Source organism: Siphateles boraxobius, unplaced genomic scaffold (assembly GCF_051911475.1).
Source record: "Siphateles boraxobius isolate OS27281-9 unplaced genomic scaffold, OSU_SipBor_1 1, whole genome shotgun sequence".
In the NCBI taxonomy this organism is placed as follows: Eukaryota; Metazoa; Chordata; class Actinopteri; order Cypriniformes; family Leuciscidae; genus Siphateles; species Siphateles boraxobius.
In genome coordinates this window covers 28364722-28378200 of record NW_027508699.1, presented here as the reverse complement: position 1 = coordinate 28378200, position 13479 = coordinate 28364722, and the positions used below count along the sequence as shown (strand labels likewise).

Sequence of the window (13479 nt, the reverse complement as noted above, 5' to 3'; positions counted from 1 at the left end):
AAAAGGATACGTCGCCGGATAGCGTAGCTCGCACGGATGGCTGAAGGTGGCGAAGACGGCCGGCTTCCTCAGCGCTGACCTAGGCTGGCTGTTCGCTGTTCGACGGCGGCGGTGGCTTCTCTCAAATCCAGCGATGCGAAGAGCTCGCTGAAGAGTCGAAAAATCAGAGAATTCAGCCTACAGCCCCTATTTTATACGCTAAGCCACGCCTATCTGGCGGGCTGTGACGCTATAAAGGCGCGGGCGCCCTTCATTGGGCGTGACGTCACGCCGGGCTCACTGGTAGGCTGCAGCAGTTGCCCGCAGGGCAGCCAATGAGCACGCGAGATGGCCTGCTCTAGGTCTGCTAGCTGCTGCACTGCGTTGACAAGGTATACAAAATTAAGGATAATTTTTTGGCTTCAGTATCTCGAGAAGATGAATCTTTCCCGTAGCGTAAGCTAAACTTACGCAATACGAGAGAACCTCTCGTAAGAGAACATGGGGGTTCAGTCTGCAGGTAAAAGAAAACATAATACAACTAGCAAATAGGTCAGTTATTTTTTTTAGAATTACAAAATGCAGTTTATTTCACAGTGATAAGTTACTGACCATAAATAAATAATCCCTTTTAAAATGATTAATAAATTCAGACGATCCTGAAATTAAACTGTAATCCATTGACCACCTGACTACAGAAGATTGCATGTCCTTTATAGTATCCTGAATTGGCACAAGAAATGTGGACTAACATATTTTACTCTCATATTCAATTTCAGAGTATTCAAATTTGAAAATTGTCAAACCATCTCGGCTGTACTTTATTTAAGATGTGTTATTGTGCTGTGCAAAGTGCATTTCATCCGCTCATCCCTATATTTTAGTGGTCTATATGCTAAAAACTATATTCTTTTTCTTTGAACTTGCATAAAAACTATTCATTCTTAAGTTTTTGGGCATCGAACTGAAAGAGGATGAAAGGGGAGGAGTTTAACATCTCAGATAATCTTGTTACATTTGCTAGACTGTCACAAAGCTCAGTCCTGCTATAGTGAACACACACACACAAACACAATGATACTTCTATCAGTCATTCTGCTCTCTGCCTTGGCATGTAAGTGCATTTGTGCATATTTTGCGTGCATTTGCATTTCTAATTTTAGAATATACATATAATATTTTTTTCAAATAATTTTCTCATCTTAAATGCTAAATTCGTTTTTTTTTAAATGTACAAATATTTACTACATCTGAAATATTTTTATTTTCAAAATGACAGAAGTAAAATTAAAATGTAATAAAATTATTAACTAGTATCAATTGATTCAAATCCTTGTAACCAATCAATTTCAAAACTAAAACTATTTGAAAATTAAAATGTTATTTTGATGTTTTCCAGATGTGAGTTTTGGAGATGAAATCACACCAGACCGCAGTGAAGAGTTTTCTGCAGTTTCTTCAACTGTTACATTATCCTGCAGTTATTCTTCTGCACATTCACTTCTATGGTACCGTCAGTATCCCGGATCAGCTCCTCAATTTCGTGTGCTTATAATAGAGAGTGTGAAAGAGACTAAGACATCTGAGGTAGATCCCAGGTTCTCTACTAAGACTAGAAAAGAAAAACAGGCCACAAAAGAGATCAAACGTGTGGATCTGGAGATCTCCTCTGCTGAAGTATCAGACTCTGCTGTGTATTACTGTGCTCTGAGGCCCACAGTCACAGGAAACACAAGAACACTGTACAAAAACCTGACACAACTGAAGGTGCACAACTAATTTATTTCCATAAATTTATCTGAATAAATGGTAGATTATCATTACATACTATATTACTATAATATGAGGGTGAATATCAGCAATGGTATGAGTATGTTAGATTATAATTTTTTGTCATTTATTTACGTAACACAATTCACACACACTGCACTCTTAAGATGTTCTCCAAATAATTTACTAGTTGTTGTTTTAAATACAATTTAACTTGCTTTTTTGTGTAAGATGTGGCAAGCGAGCGACTGTACAGGACCATAAAATGAATACCTGATATAATAGATCTGCAGTACTATAACAACCAAAGCTTGAGGAATAAATCCAGATCACATTCTGTTTGTGTTCTGAGCATTTCTGTTGTACAAGTTAGTAAGTAACCACAAGAGGGAGCTATGCACTATAGCATATGAATAGTGATGACATTGTTGACTATGAAACAGATCTGATCTGCACTTTCATTCAGCTCTCTGGAAGAGGGAGGGTTTAAAGCATTGACATCTGATGTAATCTTGTTAAGTGTCTGTTAGAGAGTCTGTTCGACAGAGCATAAGGAACAAACACAATGATACTCCATTCTGTCATTCTGCTTTCTGCATTTGCATGTAAGTATTAAAGTATTTTGAGTATTGCATTGCATCCAAAAGTTCTGAGCAGAATTGCTCATTTCTGATCAAAATTAAGTACCAATTGTATGTCTTTATATTGTACACTATATTGTATTTTATGCTGGTATGTTTCAAATGACTGATTCAATTTAAACAAACGTTTATTAAAGATTTGATCTATTTTTGCAGATGCAACATATGGAAATGAAATTAAACCAACCGAAACACAGGAGTTTTCTGTTGAGGATTCACGTGTTAAATTATCCTGCAGTTATTCATCTGCTTATATTCTTTATTGGTACCGTCAGTATCCCGGATCAGCTCCTGAATTCCTTGTGCTCATCTCAGACAGTGCAAAAGAAGCTCAGAAGTCTGATGTAGATTCCAGATTCACTACTGAGATCAGAAAAGAAAAACAAAACTATATGGATCTGGAGATCTCCTCTGCTGCTCTTAAAGACTCTGCTGTGTATTACTGTGCTCTGCAGCCCACAGTCACAGGAAACACTATAACACTGTACAAAAACCTGCTTCAGCTCTGGGTGAGGAATCAATGCTCTTCGACAGTTTGGGAGAAGTTTGACCCTTGAATCTTGAATTATTCCCAGATCCCCTCCAGTATACCAAGACGTTTTTTTGAAATGCAAATGCATTATTATTGTAAATGAGAAAATGTTTGTCTAAAACATGGCAGAAATATTCACATGTACAAAAGTGGTCAATATACAGGTCCTTCTCAAAATATTAGCATATTGTGATAAAGTTAATTATTTTCCATAATGTAATGATAAAAATTAAACTTTCATATATTTTAGATTCATTGCACACCAACTGAAATATTTCTGGTCTTTTATTGTTTTAATACTGATGATTTTGGCATACAGCTCATGAAAATCCAAAATTCCTGTCTCAAAAAATTAGCATATTTCATCCGACCAATAAAAGAAGTGTTTTTAATACAAAAAAAAAAAAGTCAACCTTCAAATAATTATGTTCAGCTATGCACTCAATAGTCAATACTTGGTCGGGAATCCTTTTGCAGAAATGACTGCTTCAATGTGGCGTGGCATGGAGGCAATCAGCCTGTGGCACTGCTGAGGTGTTATGGAGGCCCAGGATGCTTCGATAGCGGCCTTAAGCTCATCCAGAGTGTTGGGTCTTGCGTCTCTCAACTTTCTCTTCTCAATATCCCACAGATTCTCAATGGGGTTCAGGTCAGGAGAGTTGGCAGGCCAATTGAGCACAGTAATACCATGGTCAGTAAACCATTTACCAGTGGTTTTGACACTGTGAGCAGGTGCTGAAAAATGAAATCTTCATCTCCATAAAGCTTTTCAGCAGATGGAAGCATGAAGTGCTCCAAAATCTCCTGATAGCTAGCTGCATTGACCCTGCCCTTGATAAAACACAGTGGACCAACACCAGCGGCTGACATGGCACCCCAGACCATCACTGACTGTGGGTACTTGACACTGGACTTCAGGCATTTTGGCATTTCCTTCTCCCCAGTCTTCCTCCAGACTCTGGCACCTTGATTTCCGAATGACATGCAAAACTGAGCAACAGTCCAGTGCTGCTTCTCTGTAGCCCAGGTCAGGCGCTTCTGCCGCTGTTTCTGGTTCAAAAGTGGCTTGACCTGGGGAATGCGGCACCTGTAGTCCATTTCCTGCACACGCCTGTGCACGGTGGCTCTGGATGTTTCTACTCCAGACTCAGTCCACTGCTTCCGCAGGTCCCCCAAGGTCTGGAATCGGTCCTTCCCCACAATCTTCCTCAGGGTCCGGTCACCTCTTCTCGTTGTGCAGCGTTTTTTGCCACACTTTTTCCTTCCCACAGACTTCCCACTGAGGTGCCTTGATACAGCACTCTGGGAACAGCCTATTTGTTCAGAAATTTCTTTCTGTCTTACCCTCTTGCTTGAGGGTGTCAATGAAGGCCTTCTGGACAGCAGTCAGGTCGGCAGTCTTACCCATGATTGCGGTTTTGAGTAATGAAACAGGCTGGGAGTTTTTAAAAGCCTCAGGAATCTTTTGCAGGTGTTTAGAGTTAATTAGTTGATTCAGATGATTAGGTTAATAGCTCGTTTAGAGACCCTTTTCATGATATGCTAATTTTTTGAGACAGGAATTTTTGGTTTTCATGAGCTGTATGCCAAAATCATCAGTATTAAAACAATAAAAGACCTGAAATATTTCAGTTGGTGTGCAATTAATCTAAAATATATGAAAGTTTAATTTTTATCATTACAATATGGAAAATAATGAACTTTATCACAATATGCTAATTTTTTGAGAAGGACCTGTACAATCAAGTCACAGCTTCTTCCAAAATAATCACCAAACCTCATGAAACCTCTTATTTCCCAACACACACACAAAAAAATCCTCTCCCAAAACCCATTGATTTTTAAGTAAATGAGTTTGCAACAGCTGAATGTAAAATTTTTGACTAGCCAAGCCATCTGATTTTGACATTCCTGCTGTTTTTCTGTTCTTGAATGTTCTTTTTCCCCCCATAATATTTGCAATAGATACACTGTTAAATGACTGATCTTTAGATGATTCCCTGTAGTCATCCAATATGACTCTCATATTTTGATTGATGTAATATTATAAACTTGACTGGATATTTTTATCAATTGTAGTTTGATCCCTATTTTCTCAGTTGTTTAAAAGATTAAGGGAATCATAAAAGTTTAATAAAAGGTTGTTTAATTTAAATTTTGATACATTTTTCCAAGATTTGTTACATTTGCTTGCCCCTTAGCAGATTAAGACTCAAATACACTTTTGGAAAACTAACATGTATGCCACTAGTTCCCCTTAAAAAAACAAAACTAAAAAAAATATTAAAAATGCCCCATGGCTATATACAGTACAAAGCTTTATAACATACAGAGATATAAGTATATATTTTATACCAATACTACCTTTATAGGTAGCTACCACTTGCTCAGGGTTAACAAAATAATATCATGTTAATCATTTGAAACTTTATCCACAAGGGGTCAACATTGCTTTCTTCCTGCATGATTATATCATGTGACAGGATGAAAACATTTACAGTAGAGCTGTGAGAAGAACAGAGAGCACAGTTATTTCTGCTCTTTTACAGCACAGAACAACTGTTTAAATGGGCTTTGATTTCCCTTTGTCTCACAGCACATTATGATGGTTAGATCTTTTTTGGTACATTTTAACAGAACAATGTTTACTTACATTTAGGTTGCTAAATTATTTAAGTTTACTTTACTGATACTTCATGTAAATGATTTATTGTTAGATTATTATACAGTGTGCCTCTCTCATGAGGGTCCACTTATCGTCGGCCCAGACCTTGCCAATACATGCACCTAATGGAAAGCAGATGTTAACATACAGAGAGAGAATACATCAGGCTGTGAGCTGAATTATAAGACCAATTCCAGGCTCACATTTATCCTTTTCTATCTATTCTTCCAGTGTCTTCGGGACAGGACAAAGTTGAACAGTCTTCAAGAGAAATGTCTGCAAGTGAAGGAGATCAAGTTATTTTAAGGTGTAATTATACTACAACTGATTTAAATCCATATCTCTTCTGGTACAAACAACTACCAAACAAATCACCATCATTTATTCTTAATAAATATACATTTGGTGAAGGAACTACTGAACCTGATTTTAAGAAGAGATTTTCTGCAACATTTTCTGCATCAAAAACAGTTCCTCTGACAATCCAGGATGTGAGTATGTCAGACTCTGCTGTGTATTAATGTGCTCTGAGGCCCACTGTGATTCAAACACAGCACAGCAAAATCAGCAGTGCTAATTCAACACCCTACAGAGTTAAATTCAACACTTTAAAAGTGTCTATATTGGTCCACAGATCGAGTTAAAACTACACTTTTCAAAGTGTTAAATATTTAACACTATAACAGAGTTGCAACAAATCTTTAAATAGTTAACATTTAACACTAGTCAACACTGGTTAGTGCTGAATTTACCCAACACCAGTGCGTAGTGTCAAAATTTAACACCAAATGTGTGTTTTTCTTTCAACACTACCGAGTTGTTGCCATATTAACACTACCAAGGATGTAAAGTTTAACATAAAATGCAACGCCCCCACCCCTCCCCTCCCCAACAGAACTCATTAAAATAATTTACAAAAAAGACACAAACAGGGAGATTGTAGTTCAAGTGAAACTGTATTAAGTAAAGCACACCATCCACAACAAAGCATTGACTTTACATTAACAATGGACAACAAATCCTCTAGCACGGGTCACACAAAATGGCAATGTGGCACTACATATGTTTTTTCATCCATCTCATTAGAAAACTGTTTGTCATACGGTCTGTAATAAATCAACTCATCAATAGAAATAACAGAAAAGGAATCAGCTCTCTCCTCAATACAATATGCATTAAAATGGTCATCAAAATATCTTTCTGAACACAGGAATTTCCATATCTGTTGTAGTACAAACAAACATACCAATTTGATACTCAGTTCCAAAGTTTTTCACCCAATTAGTAGTTGACACATCAGAAAATGCATTCACATTAAACTTGGCACTTAATTTCTCACCACGCTCCAAGCTGTCAATCATTTCTTTCCTCACTGGACCAAACTCAAATCTCTGAAAATTAAAATTCTCCCATTGATAAGCTAACTGTCTCTGGTGTTGTTTTACTAAGGTTTTTGTGATATTTTTGAAATTTTTAACAGATCGTTTAAAAAAAATTATGTTTGGCCTCAAACCTCATGCACCATACATGAAGAAGTGGACCTATTTTACGAATGCACCTTGGATAATGTATCATAAAATGATGCTTTGGTACACTGTAAAAAAAAAGAGTTAATTTACAGGTAACGCCCTGTATTTTTTTACAGAATTTTGCCGTTTTTTCATTATACAGTGAATACCTGTTAATTTACAGATTTTTGCTGTAATTTAAAGGTCCACTATTATATTTACAGGTAATTGTTTGTATTTTGGTTTTACATCAATTTTACCGTTTTTTTTAAGGAAATTGTCTGTATTTTTACAGGGTTATGTGTAATTTTACATTAAATATTCAGTAATATTTTACAGATTATTTCTGTGAAATTAGAAAACAAAGAAAAGAAGGTATAACTGCAGAAATCAGCAGTCATTTAACATGTTGTCCTTGAAGATCATTAAGCATGTGGATGTCAAAGTGAGTTTTAAGGTTAAATAATTGTATTTGTATACAGTAGGTAACGTTATACAAACAGTCTTTTAAATGTTGTCTTGCAAATATAAAATATTTATAGTCGTAAGCAATAAAGTCTTGCAAATCTTTCAGACCGTATTTTAATCTTGTCTGGCAAATGTGCTCATTTTGATAATCATTTGTATTATTCTCCCCTAATTTCATGTTATGTGTTTTATGAATATTTTTCCAAATCTGCGTTGCTGCACACATTGCGTGGCTTTAGGCTTGTTCGACTTGAACTGGCGCTGCACAGACCGATCGGTTGATGACATCAAAGTACCGCGAGAGCGATTCAAAAGCATAAGGAGCCGTCTGCTCTCTAATCGCTCTCGCGGTACTTTGATGTCATCAACCGATCGGTCTGTGCAACGCTGGTTCAAGTCGAACAAGCCTCTTGTGTGCGTGCGACTGTGTGTGTGTGTGTGTGTGTGTGTGAGTGTGTGTGTGTGTGTGCTCGCGCGGGCTCGCGCAATGACGCAGATTCAAATTATCCGCCAATACTTTTCCGATGCTTAGTCCCGCCCACCACAACGGTTAGCTGTTTGGACCTGTGTCAATTTTGGGCAAGCGGGAGATTTGAATTTAGTCTACGGTTGTGAAGTGGATTGTTTGCGATCACAGTGGTTCAAAGCTATAATCGTGTTCGTCAGGAGCAGCCGTAAGCAGGAGCACTGAACACATGAGTTATGTTAACGTTACAGTCCGGGTGTCAGTCAGTCCGTTCGGAAATAACGCGCCCTTTTTCATTGATCCTGGATCGTCACAGCGGACATCATCATGCCAAGCAACCGATCACCGGCTGAGGTAAGAGTCTCATACTATAATATGTAAACGATATTTTATATTACATTTGTGTAAAATTGACAGTTTCCAAGGTAACGTTAGCATTAATGTTCAGTCATAACTGTTGCCGAGAGCTGGAGGGCAAAACACTGCAGCATGCCTTTCAATTTGCCATCTGTTTTAAGAAAGATCAGTTGAACATCTCTAAAGACCTAAAACAAGCTTTAGTAGACTTGTTATGCGTATCAAAGTCCGTCCAATTTTGTATAAAATCTTCGTTATGATAACTTAACGTTAGTCAGTCAATCAATCTCTTAAACGGCGGGACATTTTGAAACACTGTCTGGAAGATGAAAACTCTTCTCTTAAAAAACATCCTTGATTTTATTATAGTAAAATTGTAGTAACCACATTTTTGGCAGATTTATTACCAATTTAATAACCAGTTTTACTAAAAATGGACCTACCTTTTTTGTTTTTGTTTTCTTAGTAGCGTTAGTTAAACCATGGCTAATTTTGAAATGGTTAACGTGACTAAGTTAACTCTATCAAGAATGTTAAGAAATCGAATTCAGTTCTGTAACGTTACTTGTTAATAATACAGCGAAGACTAGAGTATGAATATAACATAATGAACCCCTATGTGTAACTGATGCAGCTAGGTCACTGTAAATCATATTCATTTTTAATTTATATGTAGCTAAAATCAGCTCAAAACATACGGGTAAGTTAACCTTTCCTGCTCAGCTTCCAGATCATAGTCAGTTGAGTTTTTGCACTGTCCCAATGCAACACATTCTGACATGTGTAAATGTAATACTGAGTTTTAAAATAACTTATTTTTTTGTGATTTCAGGTCCTGTGGAAAGCAGATGATCATGGCAAACAAGGTATGGGAAGAATTAACTTTAAAAAAATAGTAATGACGAGTCTTCTGATTTCATGTGATTGCACTAAAAGTGTGCACAAGTTTTGGTTTTGCTACAGTAAGACCACGATTGTGTTAGATTCCACCCATCTATTGTTTTTTTGTTTTGTTTTTTTGTAACTAGGCTCTGTTGTTTAGATTTAGAAACATGGCTTTTCCTATCACTGCTATCTTAATGACACACATCTCTACCTTTCATTCCAGCCATATGATCTGACGGTTGCTGCTCGCATCTCGGCCTAGCTGATGGAACATTCTTGCTGGATGAATGACCTTCACCTTCAATTCAACCTTGCCAGGACAAAACTGCTTATGGTTTCAGCCAAACCATACTTGCTGTGATCCTGCTGATTTTCCTTACACCATTAGGAGGATCAGGCCCTTCCTATCGGAGCTACACAACTCCTGGTCTAAGCTCTTGCTCTATCCAGACTGTATATTGTAATTCTCTCTGGCCAGGCCTTCCAGCATCAGTCAAACCTCTGCAACTGATCCAGATGCTGCAGCAAGAGTGCTATGTGTCCTCCAGAAGCTTGTGTTCTGCAAATGAACGGCGCCTTGTGGTGCCATCATCCCAAAGAGACAAAAAAAACACTTTCTTCAATGACCTTTACCTTTTCCTGCTGGTGGAATGACTGGCGCAACTCAACACATTTTCAAGAAACTGCTAAAGATCCACCTTTTTCATAAACACTTGCCCCAATAATACTAAATCTTTTTAAAAAACAACAACCTTGCTATGTGTACTGTGCTAGACTAACTGGGACTTGTCTCTGCACTTGTTGCTTCTATCGTTATCTTAATTGGTAAATCACTTTGGATTATATGTAATTGTAAATGTTTTAAAGTTATATTAGACTATAAAGGTATACAGCAATTGCCTTTTAATGTGGATAATTTTACATGTTCTAAATGATATACTAAGCTTCTATTTCCTATTAATCACTTATCTTGATGTTCAGTGTTTGTTCAGTTACTAATACTGTAAATGTGCAGGTATTCTGTACTCATACATTTAGTTAATTAACAGAAAGTGACTGTAAATTTGCTATTATTAAGTACTTAAATAGAGATTGGTCAAAGTTGTGAAATTGGATCTGTACAAATAAAAAATAAAACTAAATTTACAAACATTTGTTTTTTAATTTATGCATTTTTATACATCATTTCATTGTTATTTAACACAGAAAAACTATATATTAAAAGATAATTACTGTAGATAGACAGCATTATTATATAAAATAACTTTATAAAACCCTAAATTTACAGTTTAACCTGAAAGTTCAATGTCTTTTTAATGTAATTTGACATCATTTATCCGTTTTTCCACGGTTTAATAAGCCATTATTAACAGTAATATACTGTAATTTAATCAATTTTGACTGTAAAGTAAATTCTGTATTTTTACGGTTTTTCCATGTAATTTTGTGAAACGGTTATTTGCTGTAATTTAACGGAAACCGTCTGGAAACTTTGCTGCCAGAGATTTGCCGTTTTTTTACGGGATTTTTTTTTACAGTGTATTAATCTTCTCTCAGGAAACAAGGATCTGAACAGCTTGTGGTGATCATTAATCAAATACTTCAAATAATATGTCAAACCATTGGGAACAACTGGTGAAAACACTATATTTACAATCTGAATCAAGAGGAGGAGCAAGTTCCAGTAACGGTTATCTCTTTCAATTACATCACCAAAAATCAGGGGAGCATTTCGGACGAGACACCACGACTGAATTGCATTCAATCCAAGATCTTTACTACCCTCATCCATTTTCAACCCACTTGGCCTGTTTTTTCGCTCAATATAACCGTAGTTGAAACTTTGGATCCTCTGTGACAATGTTTCCAAAGACAGATTCTTGTTATTGACCAGGTATTGAAATACTAGTTTCAATTCGTACTGCACCACACCTTCAAGCAAATCGTGCATGATGTCAACTGCATAGTTATCAGAGATGTGGTAAAAACATAGTGTATTGAGCAAGCATGTCTTCTTGACACCAAATGTTGATGTCAACATAGGATTTTCCTGTAGAGCTGCACAATGCTCTGCATGGATTTCTTTTGTACGGAAAATCAAGCAAGGGTTATCTTCAGTGAAGACAGATTGTAACTCTTCCTTTGTAGTTAAACAAAATCTACAACAATATGTTGCACTGAAGGATTCAATCAAACCAAACAACCCGTGCAAACCTAGATTATCACCTGTTACTTGAATTACAGTCCCTCGCAATGGTGAGTCTGAGAAAGGTACCTCTATTCCTTCCATTTCCAGTGTTTTAACATCATCAATGAGAGGCTTTAGTATTTCATCAAAACGTCCCGGGTTACGTATGTAACCCTAGTTCCCCGAAGGGACGGATGCTGCGTGAAATCGCAGTGGGAACGCCCTCAGCGTGACGCGTCTGAAGCATGAATGAAATCAGTCAATGGAGAGAATGAGCGTACGGCGAGTGACGTCATCGACCAGGAAGCTATAAATACCCCCTGAGTACACAATACGCCAGCTTAAAAGTTACTGAAGCAGCGACCCAAGGGGATGCCGAGAGTATGGCAGGACACGCAGCGTCCGTCCCTTCGGGGAACTAGGGTTACATACGTAATCCGGGACGTTCCCCTTCAGGGACTACCGCTGCGTGAAATCGCAGTGGGAACGCAATACCCACATCCCCATACGACCAAATCCCCGTCGTGTGTCATTAGGAGACACAAACCGACGAGAGAACCTGAGCCCCGGGAGTGGAGCTAAGATCGAGGGAATAAAATCTAACGAAAGTGTGCGGTGAGGACCAGCCTGCCGCATCACAAACGTCCTGAAGAGAAGCTCCTGAAAGAAGAGCTGTAGAAGCAGCCATACTCCGGGTGGAATGAGCCCTCACAGCCAAAGGTGAAGGCTGATGGGCCGAACCATAAGCAAGTGGGATGGCCTCGACCACCCACTTGCTCATCCTTTTTCTAGATGCAGGACACCCTTTCTTAGGTGACCCAAACAGACGAACAGTTGTTCCGATCTCCTCCACAGGGCAGCTCTGTGGAAGTAAGCATCAAAACCCAAACTGGGCACAGCAAATTAATTTTCCCTGGTCTGACGTCAGAAAAGGTGGAGGACAGAAAACCTGCAGAACTATAGGTCTAACTGAAACAGTTGGAACCTTAGGAACATAACCTGGTCTCGGAAAGAGAAAGGCCTTAACCAACCAGGAGCAAATTCCAGGCACGAGGGAGCCACCGAAAGTGCTTGAATATCTCCAATTCTTTTTAGAGATGAGATAGCGAGAAGAAGGATAGTCTTTAGAGTAAGAAACTTTTCCGAAACTTCCTCGATGGGCTCGAAAGGAGCAAGGGAGAGACCTTCTAAGATGACGGCCAGATCCCAAGCTGGTACCCTTGTGCGAACTGCAGGCCTCAGCCTCAAGGTGACACGAAGGAAGCGAGACATAAGCGGGTGTTTCCCGAGGGAACCTCCACTTGAAGGGGTGTGGTAAGCAGCTAAGGCCGCCACATACACCTTCAGTGTGGAGTGGGATAACCCTGTGGAGAGACGGTCCTGCAGGAAATCCAGGACTGTACCAACCGGGCAGTTAACTGGGTCCTGCTGGCGCTCTCCACACCAAGAGGTGAAAAGTTTCCACCTCGCGGCATATAACTTCCTCGTGGAGGGAGCTCTGGATCGGAGGATGGTCTCAACGACCTCAGCCGAGAGACCAGAATCTATGAGCTGGGCCCCCTCAAAGGCCAAGCCCACAGCCTCCATAGCTCTAGACGGGGGTGAAGGCTCCTGAGAGAGCAGATCTCTCCTGATCGGTATCTCTAGGGGAGAGCCGTTGAGGAGAGACACTAGGTCCGCAAACCATACCCGGGCCGACCAGAACGGGGCTATTAGCAGGAGACTGAGCCCGTCCCGGCGAACCCTGTCCAGAACTCCTGGGAGCAGAGCGATCGGGGGAAAGGCGTACAAGCGTGACCTCGGCCACGGATGTACCATCGCATCCAACCCCAGCGGGGCTGGATGGCTGAGAGAGAACCACAGCGGGCAGCGTGATGTTTCTCGAGAAGCAAATAGATCTACCTCGGCAAGACCGAAATGTTTCCATAGGAGTTCCACCACCTCGGGGTGAAGACTCCATTCCCCGGGCCTCGGCCCCTGTCTTGACAGGATGTCTGCCCCCTGATTTAAATACCCCGGG

At 39.2% G+C, this 13479-nt stretch overlaps 1 long non-coding RNA gene and 1 gene segment (V, D, J or C); both read left to right on the top strand.

The window, feature by feature from the left end:
* The first annotated feature begins 975 nt into the window (after positions 1-975).
* LOC143740085 (T cell receptor alpha variable 9-2-like) lies at positions 976-2332 on the top strand. The segment is given in 3 exon segments: positions 976-1093; positions 1379-1746; positions 2216-2332. Coding segments are annotated over 3 exon segments (432 nt in total).
* Positions 2333-8170: 5838 nt separating this feature from the next.
* On the top strand, positions 8171-9538 carry LOC143740040 (uncharacterized). Its single transcript, XR_013204723.1, has 3 exons — positions 8171-8383; positions 9219-9252; positions 9495-9538. It is a non-coding gene; the product is annotated as an uncharacterized LOC143740040 (long non-coding RNA).
* The last annotated feature ends 3941 nt before the right edge of the window (positions 9539-13479 follow it).